The 16995-nt window shown below is 40.9% G+C and overlaps 1 protein-coding gene across 1 annotated transcript in view; it reads left to right on the plus strand.

Moving 5' to 3' along the window:
* LOC126109564 (uncharacterized) overlaps positions 1 to 16995 on the plus strand; it is a 151297-nt gene that overhangs the window by 44337 nt on the left and 89965 nt on the right. The window contains exons 4-5 of the mRNA XM_049914586.1: positions 8305 to 8545; positions 12068 to 12229. Coding sequence (XP_049770543.1) covers positions 8305 to 8545; positions 12068 to 12229 — 403 coding nt within the window. The remainder of the gene's footprint in view (positions 1 to 8304; positions 8546 to 12067; positions 12230 to 16995) is intronic.

A 16995-nucleotide genomic window follows, 5' to 3' on the forward strand; every position in this document is an offset into this window, starting at 1 on the left:
CGACACAATCACTGTCAATTTATCTTTGTAGCTCAGTCGACAATTGCTTTTATGATTGTTGGCGTAAGTATTGATGTTTCTTTTACTAGTTACTGTTTACACTTGATCGTGTCTGAAGCCTTCAGTAGCTGCTGTAGTAGGATGGTGTCAAATGATCTTTCACAAAACCCAAAGAAATTCTGGTTGTATGTAAAGGTTGTTTAGTGTCATCAAAGTTAGTCATTCAGGGATGAGGCAGGAACTGAAATTGAGTGAGTGTAGCAAAGCATTTCCAAACATTCTTTTACAAAGGGAAAGCCAGGAGAACTGCCCCAATTTAATCCTTTAGCCATTGAATAGATGATTGAAATAAATGTTAGTGTCAGTGGCAACTGAAATCATTAAAACTGAATAAAGCCCCACTATCAGATTCTGTACTTAATTTGCAGCCAAGTTAGCCCCTCTGTTAACTATTATCTGTTGTCAATCCCTTGAACAGAAAACCATGCCCAGTGGTTGGAAGATGTCGTAAGGTAGTAGAAGTGATCCACAATACTACTGTCCAATATCCTTAACATTCTTTGCTTGCAGAATCTTAGAACACATCCTTTGCTCAAACATAACTACGTGTCTTTAACAGAATCTACATATCAACCAGGATAGATTCCAAAAACATCAGTCATGTGAAACCAAACTCGGCCTTTTCTCCCAACATATCGAAAACTTTGAATCAAGGCAGTCACGTAGAGGCAGTGTTTTTTTTATTTCTGGAAAGCATTTGAGTCATTACCACACCTGTGCTTATTCTCAGAGGTATGAGCATATGGGGCTATCAAGTGCAAGTCATCTTGAATGAAGAGTCGTCATTGAGTGTGCCACAGGGAAGTGTTGGGACCCTTGCTGTTCATGTTATGTATTAATGACCTTGTACACAATATTAATCGTAACCTCAGGCAGTGTTTTTTTTATTTCTGGAAAGCATTTGAGTCATTACCACACCTGTGCTTATTCTCAGAGGTATGAGCATATGGGGCTATCAAGTGCAAGTCATCTTGAATGAAGAGTCATCATTGAGTGTGCCACAGGGAAGTGTTGGGACCCTTGCTGTTCATGTTATGTATTAATGACCTTGTACACAATATTAATCGTAACCTCAGGCAGTTTGCAGATGATGCAGTCATCTATAATGAAGTACTGTCTGAAAGAAGCTGCATAAATTTTCAATCAAATCTTGATAAGATTTCAAACTGGTGCAAATATTGGCAATAAACTTCATTTTATTGGTGGAGCACTGGGAAGATGCAACCACTCTACAAAGGAGATCACTTAAAAATCACTTGTGGGACCTATACGTAATAGGGCTAATGGGAGACATTGAACATATACAGAGAAGGGCAGCACAAGTGGTCACAGGTTTGATCACTGGGAGTGTTTCACAGGAATGCAGAAGAAACTGAACTGACTTTAGACACAAAGTAAACCAAGAAAGTGTACTTACAGAGTTCCAAGAACCAATTTTAAATGGTGATTCAGGTAATACACTACAACCCCCTATGTACTGCTCCTTTAGATATAATGAAGACAAGATTGGATTCATTATAGCATGCATGTAGGCATTTAAACAGTCATTCTTCCTACATTGCATACGTGAATATAATGGGGAAAAACCAATAACTGGTATGAGGAGATGTACCCTCTGCCATGGACTTCACAAGAATTATGCAGAGAATATATGTAGATATAGATGTGTAAGGTACTTTATAGTGTCCTGCAGTAACATGTGGTGGGTGTAATTACTTGTGTACTTTTCTTGTCAGTTTAAACACATTGTTAATACGATATCTCTACCAAAATGAATTATGACCTTTTTTATGAATGGAAGGAAAACTTTATTTTGCTAGCTGCTCTTCTACCTTGAGCTCTTCGCCAGAATATCCATTTCTTCTGGAAGTAATTGTCAAGTGATTGAACTCTTTCTTTGCACACTGTGGCTCACAGATTCTTGTAGCCTGTCCCAGCACTTTCAAAATTATTACTCTTTTCTGCTTGAGGTCAACAGCCTACTTAAAGACTGTGAAAACATTTGTTGTCTGGGAAACACAGGTAAAGCTTCAGTAGCAGATCATGTACTGGGACCGGAGAACCACCAAATTTGACTCTCTGATACTGTAGTTTCGTCAGTGTCCAGTCATTCCTATGCTAGGATGTAGAGAGAAATCATAAAGAAATACATAAAGCAGTCATGAATCTGAAGATTGTTTTGAACAGTGCAGTGTTTCACTTGGCACCTACATGTACATCTGCAAGCCAATGTACGGTGTGTGGTGGAGGTAACCTGTACTGTCATGGGAAAAATGACTGTCCATAGGTCCCCATACAATTCCTAATTTCCCTGTGTGGTCCTTATGTAAAATGTATGTTGGCAGCAGTAGAATTGTTGTGCAGTCAATTTCAAATGCCAGTTCTCAAATTTTTTCAGTAGGTGTGGTCCTGTTGGAGGTAGTATAGTGTTGTCTTCCTCTGAACTTTGAACTGACTTACGAATGCAGTTTAATGTGGATTAGAAACGACAGTGCAGTGTTGAATTATTCCCATCAACTTTTCCAGATGTGTTAGTAGTGATAAGTGACAGATAAAATCCCAGGCTCGATTGGAAATCCAAGATGATGTACACAACTTAAGCGTGAAAGAAGTATTGAAATTAGACAAGTGCCAACTTGTGAGCAGTAAAAGTAGCATACGTCTGCATAGTTCTGTGTTCTTAGGAAAAGGTCTTGAGGATATTATGACCTGGGAAAAGGTCTTGAGGATATTACGACCTGAATGTTGTGCTGTTATGTGTGAACAGTTTGGCTTGCTGAGCCTTTTCATGTCCGAATCACAATTAGTCAAGTCCTTACAACAATTTAAATTCTGTTTCTACTGATTTTTCGGGACATCTGCTTCATCCTTCATTACAGCACACTGAGCAAACAGAGTGGAAAGGTCAGAAATGCTGTTTGATCAAAATAACTGATATATAGCTGATAAAATTCTTCTTTGTTGTTTCTCATGGTTCATGTCTAGGGATCTTTTTTGTCACTTTCCTGTAGAATATTGACGAAATATTTGGATTTGCAGGACTTCACAGGTTTGATCTTGTTGGCTCAGTTCCATTCAAAATGATGGACATGTTTCATTTTTGGCTTTGTTGATATATTCTTGAAATCATGTTACAAATTTTAAACAACTTTTTTTCTTTGTGGTTCATAATGTTAAAAGATGCTTTTGAGCATTGTTGTTTAAACACAATGGGCAATACTCACCCAACCTCTCCCAATAACCTACTGCACAGGAGCTCATTTCTTCACCCACTGATAGTCCATAGATTGTTAAATGCAAAGATATTAACACATTGGTCAAAGATTATTAAATTTATCATTGCTTATATACTCTCTGACATTTACATTCATCAAAATAATCAAGAACTTTTTTTTATAAGGAATAATTACAAAATTTATTATAACTGAAAATGTGTGATAAAACATCTTGTATCAGAAATTACACCTGATACATAGAGAATGATGCAGTCAGACCAGTTTCATTACAATAGGCATTAGGAGATGAATTCTTAGGCAGAGAAACAGGCCTTATTTAGACAATGGCCTAATGTCTGTTGTAACACTCCTCTGCTGTTAATTCAATGAAGAATGTTCATCTGAATTGTTTTTGCTTCAATGAGGTTACAAAGCAGAACATTACTTGAGCATATTGTGAGTGGAAAATGAAAAGGTACTTCATAATCTGCTTATGTGGCATGTCCAGATGTTGACGATGATAATTAAACATATCTGCCTGCTGCAGTATCCAAGTCCTGGGTTTTGTAGTTTGGAATTTATTCTATTCCAAAAAATATGTGAGCTTAAAATGTGATTTGATGCATCATTTAATAATCATCAAAGTTTCCTCACAAAACTTTCATAAATCCTAGATAATTTTAACATATGCATGTGAATCTGATCTTGTGTAGCAGAACTGCTCCTGGCATGAACTAAACTTGCACGACCCAGACCCTGCACCACTTTTGTGGGTGCAGCTGCCGAAGTATTTGCATATTCTTAATTAAAAGTCGTGCAGGTGTTGTTGACAACAGAATTGTAACTAAACTACGGCTACAAAAAATAATTGCAGTGATATTGGAAAGCACTGTGATATACGTAATAGAATATGAACAGATTTCCTAATCACAGTTAAGAAAAATTCATGATTTTAGTTTGTTAAGTACACTAATGTTGCAAAACGATCAGGAATTACCGTATTTTAATAAGACATATAATTACTTTTCCAGTTATGTTACTAATATTTCTGACAAATTTTGAAGTGTTCTGTGTTGTGTGTGGAAGTTGGTTCTGTGAAGAAATTTTAAGTCACCATTGTTTATTAAAATTTTTGCAGCTTTATGTGCTGCAGTTCACTGGCAAAGTGACAGTTATTTTGTAGCTGTAGACTCTGTCGCCGGTATGTCTTCTTCCATGCTAGCTGAAATGTTATTGAAGAAAAAACCAGCTCCTGTGAAATGGCATCCAATTTTTTCTTCGTAAGATTTAATTAATGTATGCTGACTTTCTTTATGGAAACACAGTAAAACAAAAACACATTAGGGAACTTTACCAAGACATAAATGGGTATAGGAAGGGGTTCAAGGCTAGGACAAATGCACTTCGAGGGGATGCCGGGGGAATACTGACAGACCCCAGTGCTATATTGAGTAAATGGAGGGTGTATTTTGAGCATCTATGAAATGTACACCAGGAAGCAGGAAATGAGCAGGCGTACGAAATACGTACAGCAGAACCCCAGATACCTGAGCCAACGTTAAAGGAAGTAAGACATGCAATCAACAAATTGAAAAACCATAAAGCACCAGGATCAGATTGCAGAACTGCAGAATTAGTTAAAAATGGGGGAGAGAAATTGGTGGAAGTAGTTCTCAAATTGATAATTAAAGTATGGAACTCAGAGATGATACCTGAAGAGTGGCAGGAGTCGATTCTGATCCCAATTTTTAAGAAGGGCGACAAAATGGATTGTAGTAATTATAGAGGGATATTGCTATTACCACTATGTTCCAAAATTTTCTCGAATATTCTGCTAAGCAGGCTTACACCATATGCAGATGAAATTGTGGGGGATTACCAAGCTGGCTTTCGGAGGAACAGATAAAGTATAGAACCTGCGTCAAATTTTGGAAAAGAAATGGGAATACAATAAACCAGTTCATAATCTTTTCATAGATTTTACAAAAGCATATGATTCAGTATTGCAATCAAAATTGTACAGAATTCTTTTGGAACTTGGAATACCAAAGAAGTATATTAGACTTATAGAAGCGAGTTTGAAAAACACAAAAGGTAGATTATGGGTGGGGGAATTGGAGTCAGAAGAATTTGTAATAAAGAACGGTCTTAAGCAGGGAGATGCCCTGTCTCCGCTACTTTTTAATTTAGTCCTAGAATATATTGAATGAATGAATGGCAGCAGATAATTCAGAGGGTGTGGGGTTAAATGGAAATAATAAGATATTAGGGTATGCAGATAATCTAAACATCATTAGCGATAGGAAAGAATCTGTAACAGCAAATGCGAATGCATTAATCAAGGCTAGTGAAGATGTAGGTCTAAGGATAAGTGAAGACAAAACTAAATACCTGGTTACTACTAGAATGCCAACGGCAGTAGATCAGGAAATGTTAAGATTTGGAGACATGCAGTTTGAAAAAGTGAACACATTTAAGTATCTAGGCGTGGACATCACTTCGAGAAATGAGATTGAATCCGAACTGAAGAAGAGATTACGGGTGGGAAATGCGTGGTACTTCTCACTGAATAGATTACTTTAATCACGGATATTGTCTAGGCATTTAAAGATTAGAATGTACAAAACTATTATTCTACCATTCATGCTGTATGGGTGTGAGACTTAGTCTCTCATTGTGCAAAATGAAAAGCCGGTTCGAGTATTTGAAAACAAAATTTTGAGGAAAATTTTCAGAGCAAAAAGGGATGACATTAGTGGAGAATGGGGAAAACTGCATAACTAAGAGGTTCACAAACTCTATTCAAGCCCTGACATAATCAGTAATTAAATCACATAGGCTGCAATGGGCGGGTCATGTAGCTCGAATGGATGAGGGCAGGGCAGCGCGCAGAGTACTGGTCGGGCACTTAGAGGGAAAATGTCCTGTGGGTAGACCGAGCCATAGATAGGAGGACAATATGAAGGCTGATTTGAGGAGTCTAGGTATTGAAGGTGAATGGAAGGAAATAGCCCAAGACAGGGACAGATGGCCAAAATACGTTGCTGCGGAAATGGACTCTGGTAATGGAGTCTGGTATGACCAGTGAGTGAGTGAGTGAGTGAGTGACTTCCTTTGTGACGTCATCACTGTTGTCATGATCCTTGAGGTTCCATGGCCCACAGAGCATTGCAGAGCTGGGATAGCAGTGGCACGATGTAACAGACTAACTAACAGGTGTTGCAACATCCAGAAAGACTACTCTCGTCACCTCATCCTGCAGATAGCCTGCATCCATTCAAACTCAGGCACGTGCATGAAAAATATGGAAAGCCCACGTGGGTTCAAACTAACTACTTAAGTGACGAGAAAACAGTTCCCGCTTCTGGTTACAGAAGTGTGGCTGGGCGCCACTACTTAATATTGCCACGGTTGGGAAATAATAGTAAATCAGGGGCTGATGCACAGAGCAGTCTGAGTTGTGGTGGGGAGGTGGGTCGTCTCCACGTGACCTGTGTTTACGTTCAGTGATTTTGTTGTTTCCTCTTCATTTGTTGCTCTCACTTTAAACGATAACAAAACGGATTTTTGTGGCCGGGAATGTCAAATGAATTAAAATACTTTCGCATAATTACAGAAGGCTAAACTATGTTACTAGTTTCAGATACTATTTCCACCTTTCTGACAGTCAAGCTTAATCGCCTTGCAGAACAATGAAGTTATTTTTGCCGGTTTGCTAAAGAGATTTGGCTTTCATTAATCTTTTCTGCTGGTGCAGTCAATTTACTTGAAATGAAGTATTTAATTTCACACTATTGGCTAGTTTCAACTGTTTGCTGCATTTCAAGTGCACGTATGGTATTATGCCATAATAAAGAACCAAACATGAAATAATACAGTACTGGTACTCCAAGAAAATTTACATACGAGTGTGCATTTTAAGCCGAATTATGCATTTTAGTGTGCTTCACGAAATTCTGACACTCTTGAAGTATCCTCTGATGTCTTGTTTCTTTTATGACATAATGTTAGATCTTTTAATGTTTTACACGTACGAACATATATATGGGCTTTCTGCGTCATCGTAGCAGCGCAAGTGCAGTGACGCCTGTTATCTGGCGCTCTCTTGCAGCTGCTGAAATGAACCTATTTCTTACAGGTCTCGGGAAAATACTGCGAATGGTGGTTTCAAAAGCGTTACATTCAAAGCAAATTTCCTTTTACGCAATACGAACTATGTGTGAGAATGTATGATGAATTTCTTAAATCACAAGTCATTTGACTGTGATTTAAAAATCAACTCTTTGAGGATGACTATTTAGAAGAATTTCGAGCCCAGAAGATCAGACATTTACGTCGTAATTAAAAATCTTACTGGCACATTTGTGTGATGTATCTTAAAGTGTATCACGTGCAAAAAAGATCAATATTATATGTGGAAGCTTAACTTCTCTTACAGTTTATTAATCTTCGAAACCAATATTATATGTGAATGCTATGTAATTAATTTAAACCATTAACTTTTCTTATTTGTATGTTCGCACTACTTAAGAATGATCTCGCTATTGGCTGACTATATCACGTGTCCTATGCTGTCATCAGCTGGCTAGATCACGTGACATGAGCCCTATGACTGGTCTACAAAAACGCATCATAGTCTCGATTTCAATGCTTCGGAAAGTGACATGCGTTGTTTGGCGGAATTCAAATTTATACCTTCGTAATACAAAAATATGTAGTGTACATGTTGCTGCACATCAAAGGTCTTAAAAAACGTGTCTAGACCCCACCCCCGAGTTTTGTTTTCTAAAGTACCAGAAAATTCTACATTGGTATATAAAACCATAAACTTCAAAGGATTGATGAGTATTACAGTGCTGAGGATTAACTTAACATGTTTTTTATCCAGGAAAAATCCGGGAATTTTTTTTCCTTGTCCATGTATACAACCTGAATATAGTAAAAGGTGCTACAGCAGATTTCTTTTACAGGTCTCAAGCTAACTTTAATGTGTGTTCATTGCATTCTGTTACCTTTGGTTCTCCCACAGGCCACGACACAGTCTAAAACTGGACAGCAAGTACCTCCAGCGAAGCGCAGTCCGGTGCCGCGGGACTACTCGGCCTGGGAGAAGTACGATGCCGACAAGGAGTTGACGTTGATGGAGATAGAGGAGCAGCAGCAGCAGGAGGAGAGGGAGAGGAAGCGGCGGGAGGAGCAGCTGCAGGTGCAGCGCCTGCAGGACGAAATGAAAAAAGCAGGGAAGGGAAATGCAGAGATGGTGGTACCAGGTTTGTCGTCAAGCTCTCTCTCGTAAAGCTGTCCGTGTCCTGTAGAAAAAGATAGTATAGTATACTCCTGGTTATTCGGGAAAATGTGGGGAAGAGAAGATGCACAAATAATAAAAAAAAACAAAAAGGATTGACATATTTTCAAATGTGTATTTGGGATGGCATCTACTTAATGGGTAGTAGTGTCAGTGACCAATGTCTGTGTGTGCTCGGGCACGGCGCGGCGCTGTTGTATTCTGCTGTCGGTCCGTCTTAGGATCCGTGGTTGCCCCTAGCAGCCCACAACTTGGGCTTCTGGTCCCTGGGTGTGTGTGGTGTGTGTTTTTGTATGCACGAATAATCCACACCCAAATAATTGGGAGTACACTGTACTAAATTTAAAAGTTGCCCAAAATGTTGTTGTCTTTTCCTGTTGTTTGAGCTGCTTTGTTTACTCCCCAGATTTTATGAGGGAAGATGAGAAAGTAACACACAATAATTTCATTATTAAAATGTTTAATAGGTAACAAAAAAATCTGAAATGAACTCGCATCATTCGCCTTCTTTTCAACATAGTCAACAATGTTCTCAACACATTTATCCCATTGTGGTATCAGTTTCAATATGCCCTGTTTGTTGAAGTCCATTTGGTTGGAGTATAGCCATCTATGGACTTCTGATTTTCACTTCTGCATCTGTCATAAAGTGTTAACCGGCTAGGAATTTCTTCATGGGACTGAACAGAAGAAAAGTCCAAAAGTGCAAGGTCTGGACAGTATAGTGGATGCTGGAGCACCTCCCACGAAAGTTCAGCAATTTTCTCATAAACAGAAGCAGCAAGATGGGGTTGAACATTGTCACGAAGAAGTTTGACACTGTCAGTATTAGAGTTGTCGTGTTTGTTAAACAGGGCATGACACAATTTAACCAAAGTTTTAATGTAGGCTGCAGTGTTCAAAGTGGCCTTATGTTCAGCATAACACACAACACTGTCACAGCACTTTCCTAGTAGATTCAGTCAGTTTCAGTTTTTTTGTATTGGAGAACCAGCATATTTACACTTTGTAGAGGCTTGCTCGGTTTGGGGAGTGTGGTGGTATGCCCATCACTCATCACAAGTGATGATTCCTTTCTCAAATTCATGTCCTTCTGCAGTGTAACGTAATTTTAAACTTTGGAAACTTGGTGCCATGTGCTCAGATTGTCTGCGGTATTGCCCTGTTGTCGGATGATCTGGACAATACACGACTACAAATGCTTTGCCTGCTGGAGATTGCGATGTATCGAAGGTGGCCCACATGCTCGATGGTAGCGTGCCGTCTTCCACTGTGGGGACCTGGGGCCAAATCTTCCAGGGTCCTGACACATCCATTGTAGTTTCAGGAAAAGACGTACCGGGGACAAACCCCTCAACAGCTGTTAGTTTGCATACAGAAAGTCTTTTACAAATTGTGTCGGCCCTGAAAAGGGCCTTTTTTGTAGCAAAGACGTTGTTTATTTAAAGCAGGTGCTCGAACTGGGAACCCTCTGGTGCGACACAAGCTCGATAACATTGAACGGTGTTTTGCCAAACTCTTCCAAAGATTCTTGGTATTACCCTGATGTGATTGGCGGCATGTTGAATGGGATCCATTAAATCCTGTTCATTTCTGGGTGATTCACATCTTGGTGGGTCAACAAGAACCTTGAAGAATCCCCATAGAAAGAAGTCCAGTGGCACGAGGTCTGGTGATTGTGGAGGCCACGTTCTACGAGCACCGCTGCAATTACCTGGCCATCGAAGAGTTCATTTAAATATCCGCACACAGCGCGACTGTTACGTGTGGGCGCCCCATCGTGCTGCGACCACGTGCGTTGCCATATGTCCAGGGAACATCTTCCAGCAGGCCGGGTAGAGCTTCTTGCAAAAAGTGAAGTTAATTTGCCCTGGTAAGTCAAGAACTTAGACGGACCAGCCCAGTCAGATGGTCCCCCACAATGCCTGCCAAAATGTTGAGTGAAAATCATTCCTGGTGTCCGTGGACATATGTGATGTGAGGATTTCCACTTGCCATGCAATGAATGTTTAAAGTGTTGTAAATGCCATCTTGATGGAAGGTGCACTCGTCGGTAAAGGACACAATGCTGGGGAAGTCGGGATCTCGTGTAACACATTGTAGAAACCACCGGCAAAACCCTAGAATGTGTTCATAGTCCGCCACAGGATTCAGTTCTTGGACAGGGTGAAAACTAAATGGATGGTGGCCATCATCCCTCAAAACATTCCAATACTAAATGAGGAGTGACCCCCATGTCGTCGCCAACCGCTCGAGTACTTGTTGTAGGTGCTTCCTCGAATCGTTCGAGAACAGTCTCTTCAAATGCAGCATCCCGTTGTATTCGTGGTCTTCCAGCATCACTGCAATATCTCGCTAATTAGCCTGTTTTGCCAAGTCGCCGGTGAATTGCTGTAAACATTTGTGGGTGTGGGTGGCGTCTTGCTGGGTACTGTTCCTCGTACGACCGTCGAGCTTCGTGCGCATTACTGTCGGCTAGTCTGTAAACAAAAACCGTATCTCATCGGCCTTCGAATGAATACTGTGCCGCCGTGCTTACTGTATGACTAAATTGCAGCTGGTGTGTGTGTGCTCCGAAGCAAAGCTTACGTGTGAATGCCTCTGTGAGGTGGAGAGAAACAGCGAGACCTATTCGAGACGTGTGTGTATCGTGTTGGGGCAGTGACAGGGCAAGGGAAGTTTGTATTTGTGAACCGACAACCATAGTGTTGCCCATCAACCTACGAATGGCAACAGGGCAATGTCGTGGGCAATCGGAGCGCATGGCGCCGACTTTATGTAGTTTAAAAACGTTGCATTGTCGACCTACACAACATCGGTAATTTTGATTCCTACTGGCATCAGCTATCAGAGGTTAAAATTTCGTGAGACAATTCTTGTTCGCCCTGTATATTTCACATAGATACATGTGTGCTCTTGGTTTAACTGTAATAAATATAGATATAAAATAAAAATAAATAAATAAATATTTTATTGGATTGCACTGCATATTAAACAAGTGTATCATATTATTTACTAAATACTGAGAATGAAGGTTTCATTATAATTGCAGGGTGGGAATGTTGTGTGTTCAGTTTTTGGTGCAACCTTTAGTGTTGGACATAGTTGAGAAGTGAACATTATAACTCATATGAATTCAAATAGACAGAGCACTTAATTGCACTATATGACCATCAAACTGTCAAGAACACTGATTTTGAAACATCTGGGATCGGTCGCACATCTTGTAAATAAGGTGCTTCTCCTTTTTCTAGCAGAACATTCAATAATGGTTTAAAAAGGTGGAACTAGTTTTGTAATGAAAAAATGGTCTAAATAAATACAGTTCACATGGAAAAGGGCTTCCTTTATTCAATAATTTTTAAGGTTTGGTGTCCACTGAAGTAAAAAAATTGTTTGCTGATGTGGTTGAGCCAGTAGCATTAAGTTGAAGTATCATTGCAGCCAAATAAATCTTCTATGACACGTGCCCTAATTTATGTCACAGCTAACTTGACACCAACAGAGCGAGAGCTGTTGGCCACTAGAGAGAAGGATAAAGGCAACGATTTCTTCAAAGTGGCCGATTACAGTAACGCCATCAAGCACTACTCTGCTTCAATTCAGATTCTCCCGACACCTGTCGCCTACAACAATAGGGCCATAGCAAGTAAGTAGTTGTGACATATGCTGAAGTGTATGTGCAGAACATTGTTTACTAGCTCTATTTCAATTCACTTTTATGAGAATGAAAGTTCTGGCAGAATGTAAATAATCTAGGAATAAAACTAACTCTCTCTCTCTCTCTCTCTCTCTCTCTCTCCCTCCCTCCCTCCCTCCCTCCCTCCCCCCCCCCCCCTCTCTCTCTCTCTCTCTCTCTCTCTCTCTCTCTCTCTCTCACACACACACACACACACACACACACACACACACACACACACACACACACACATACTGCTGGGATTGCAGTTCAGGATGTAGTCTGGGGTAAGGGGTCGTGTTGGGTGGTTGGAGGGAGAAAGAGGCAGGAAGTGGGAGAAGGGGTTGGGAAGAGGCAATTGGTGGCAGGGAGGGACAGGCAGGCAGGCAGCAATGTGCAGGACAAGAATGCATTAGTGGGGGCAGCAGGTGAATGTGATTCAAAAGCGACACACTGGCATCAGAGCAAGTGATTTTGGCTACGCAGAATGACGACGACATACCGGCACCTAGTGACCTGTGGATGACATATCTGCAGTGCTAAGTCCCTTGCCCAGTGTGCTGAAGTTCTCACGCAAGCCTACACAAAAAGTCATTGCCCGCTGCCCCCCTCCCCATCTGCTCCTCCAAACATAATCTGCAAAGATTTCCCATGCCATATTCTCACGCATCTCTGATCCACCCACCTTCCCCCAGAGTCAGCTAAAAAGGAGTGCCCCCCTTGTCACCCAGTATCACCACGGATTAGAGCAACTGAACCGTGTCCTTTGCCTGGGCTTTGACTGTCTATGAGGAGCACTGAGTAAGTAATGCAACATGTTTCTTTTTCTGAAGGCTGGTTGGCTTTATTCAGAATTTCAGTACATCACATAATTTTTCACTCTTTTGGCTTCAAACCCTATTTTTCTATATAATCTCTGTTCGATGTAGTGGCTTTATGCCACCATACTGGGAGGGCCTGTACAGTACCACACTACTGGTTGATGCTGGAGCCAACGTCTTACAGCGTCAGTAACCTCACCGTTATCCGTTTACTGCTTTCTACAGAGTGCATCAATCACTGGGGCAAACAGGTGGAAATGAGAAGGCACAAGATCCGGGCTTTAGGTTGGCTGAGGAAGAACGGTCCAGGTGATTTTCCTAAATCGCTACAGGTGAATGCCAGAATGCTTCTTTTGAAAGGGCACAGCTGATTTCCCTCTGCATCCTTTCCTAATCGGAGACTGCTCCGACCCTTATGTCCTCATTTTCAACAGGACGTTAAACACTATAGTCTCCTCCTCCAGACCAGTCCAGTGGAGTTTCGTGAGCTCCTGTCGTGTTCTGCAGTCTTACAGAGAAGGAGAAGTTGGTTTGCAGTTTTGTATTGCAAGAGTGACAGCTGTTTGTGGACGGCCTGCACGCAGGAGATGGGACAGGTGTGCACGACCTAGTTTTGATGACGACAGATGCTTCACCCGGTGACTCGCTGTGCTTTTGTTCACTGCCAGGTCTCTGTAGACATTCTTCAAGCACCTATCAATGCCTGCAATGCTCTGGTTCTCTGCCAAAAGAAACTCAGTTACAGATCTCTGCTTGGAACACACCCCTGTTACAGTTGTCATTTTGAAGGCAACACAGTGCCACCGCCTTTTGGAATTTCGTGAAACGATAGGGGATGAAGTGGGAATATTCCACAATGCCCCACAACAAATTCCTCATTTTTCAGTTGAAATTGCTGTGATAAGGTCTAGCATTACTTACTGAAAAACCCCCGTGTTGTCGTGCTTGGAAGTGAGGGATACTCGACTACACCTTCTAAAGTCATATTCTGCCTTCGAGTGAACCTGCACGTCATCCTGGCCTGTTGCTACGCCAACCCCCTTGTCACGTGGGTCTTATCCCTGTCAAAGACTCAAGTACAAGACCTGTCTGATTCACTCACCCAGCACCTTGTACTCTAGTCTTGTTACAGTCTTACCCTACCCCAACAGAGGCAGGGCCACCTATGATAGCAGATATGTCATACACCTGCTCTGCTGCAATTTCTACACAGCTTTCTGTGTGGGCATTACCACCATCTAGCTGTGGAATGAATGGCCTGTGCTGAATTGTGGCTGAGAACAGTTTTGACCACCCAGTAGCACAATATGCAAGAGTTCAGTGGCTGCTACACAACTTGTGCGATTGTGTCCTTCCCCCCGTCACTAGATTTCCTGAACTCTGTAGGTGGGAGTTATCCTCCCAACATATCCTTCACTCCCATAATCCTGCTGGTTTTATCACTGATAACCCACTGTACACACACCATCTACACAACAGACTCCTTTCCCTCTGTCCTGTCAACCCATCCCCCACACTTCCATGTCATCATCATTATATGCCTCAAAAACTCAGTGTTTACAGTGCCTGTGTGTCCCATACCTATCCTGCCACTTGCCCGTCTCTCACACTGCCTCCCTCCCTCTGCTCTGCAAACCCTCCCACCCCCAACCCTTCTTCATCCTGCTTCCCACTTTGTTCTTCCCCACCCCACCCCACCCCACCCGACACTTGCCCTCATCTTAGCCTACCTGCCAAACTGCAGTCCAACTTTGTGTGCTCTGCTGGCACAGTGTAGGTGTGCACAAGTGTGTGTGTGTGTGTGTGTGTGTGTGTGTGTGTGTGTTTGTGTGTGGCGGGGGGGGGGGGGGGGGAGATGGGCAAGTGGCAGGATAGGTATGGGACACACAGGCACATCCCTCTTATGTGAGCTCTGGCTTGTGAAATGGCTTGTCTGAAAGCTAGCATGTTTTCATTAATTTTTGTGTGCTATTTGGTGTATGGTCTCGGTTAATTTCAGTGTTTCACAAACATTTTATGTTTTTTGTTACATTGTTGGTCACTTGTCAGCTCGTTTTTTCTCATAAATTGATATATTTCTTGACAGAATAGTATTAATATTACAAAAAATTTAATTTATAGTATTAGTCTTAATTTTTTTGGGATATTATGAATTATTTCATTAGTGTTGAGCTTCAACAGTTGTCCATATGAATGTACTTATTTATCATTTAGTAGAATGTGGAATTAATGCTGCCTTTCATATAAAGATCACAGTTTATCAAACCTTGAAAATGTATGTGACACAAACAGTGAATACATAAGTGTGCTTAACAGACATTGTTAGTTTTAATGATTATGCTAATTAATTGTGGAATGAAACAAAATCCTCAAAGTAGAAGCCAAAAGTTTCAACTCAAAATTGTAGGTTATTGCCAAAAACCTGATATGATGAACAATACGGTAAAAAACAAAAATGAATGTATCAGGTTATTCACTAATCTCTTGTATCAGCTGTTACATTAAAACCTGTATAAGATAGTCAGATCTCATGCTAAACCATTATCAGTATGTTTCCTTCTTATTCTAGGTAATGGAGCATTTGGTTGTTCATGTTGCTGTCTACCTGATACAGTACCACTGAACACATTTTACCCTTTTCAGTTTTGTTGCTGGTGGCAGCAGTTTGCTTAGTATCAGTGTTATAAACTGCTTTCACAATGCACTGTTTGTCTTTACAGTACTTTCATCAATTCTGCCATCTATTGTTACAGGAAATAAGATGCCAAAATGGATGAATGTTTGTAAATATCGAAACAATAACCCAAGGTTGGTTAGAACATTACCGTGGTTTACTAGGCACAGCCCAATTTTCGATGGTGTGGCTTTTGTTGTCCTAAGATCTTTTAATTTTCTTACGTAGTCAGTCAGATGGGGAGTTTCCCTTTAATGTAGAGGCTGGGCAGCAGCTTAAAGAGTGCTGGTAGTATGTAAACCACTTGGGTGATAGAAAACAAGATGGCAGAAGAGATGAATATGTCACATGTATTGAAACAATTTGTGCTGTGTATACACCTCACAGGTGTGACATCGTGAAAACCATCACTCACAAAAGCTAAATTATGTTTGGCAATCTGTATAAAAATACGCTGTTATTCATAAGAGCCTGCAAGTTGCTGTGTTTTCAATATTTTAATGTGGTTCTGTGCTAAATACATATAATGATTGACGTAAGAGCTGCTACGTCTAATCCGTAAGATGAGAAATTTTAAAATAGTTGATCGTATCAAAAGAAAAATACAATAAAAAAGTTAATAAATTATGAGACAGAATGTCAGCCAGTAGGTGTAATGTTTAGTATTGTCAGTGGAAACGTACAAAAGTAGATACTGTTCTAGCCTGCAGAACTATTAGTTCCTTCCTTGGGAGGATATAGGAATAGGTTGAGGGAGTTTAAAAATTACTGTAGGATGAAAGGATGCCACCTATAGCGGTGAGAAGGGCAGAGTACTTCTGAGGAAACTTGCAATTCTTACCCTTCCAACAAGTTGCTCCCTTTTACCCTATAGCCTCGGTGGTGTGCTCTACCTCTCCAACCTTTCCACACCACTCCCTGTATCCTCCCTGAGGAATGGCCTATTAGTTCTGAAAGCTACAACAGTGTCTTCACTTTCACATTTGTGTGTGTTTGTCAGTTCTGTGCAATTTCTGGTAAGTTCTCACCAGCAATTCAGTCTCATAATTTATAAAAATACTTATTTCAATATATGAGACCTGTTTGATAAAGAATGATCGTTACTCATCCTCATAATTTTGATCGTCCTCCTTAAAATAGTTTCCTTTTGGTGGGATGCACTAGCCCCAGCATATCTGCCAGTCTGCAAGGGCATACAGGAAACAATTTTTTGAGTGGTCCCACAGAATCACCACCACAGT

Source organism: Schistocerca cancellata, chromosome 12, assembly GCF_023864275.1.
Source record: "Schistocerca cancellata isolate TAMUIC-IGC-003103 chromosome 12, iqSchCanc2.1, whole genome shotgun sequence".
In the NCBI taxonomy this organism is placed as follows: Eukaryota; Metazoa; Arthropoda; class Insecta; order Orthoptera; family Acrididae; genus Schistocerca; species Schistocerca cancellata.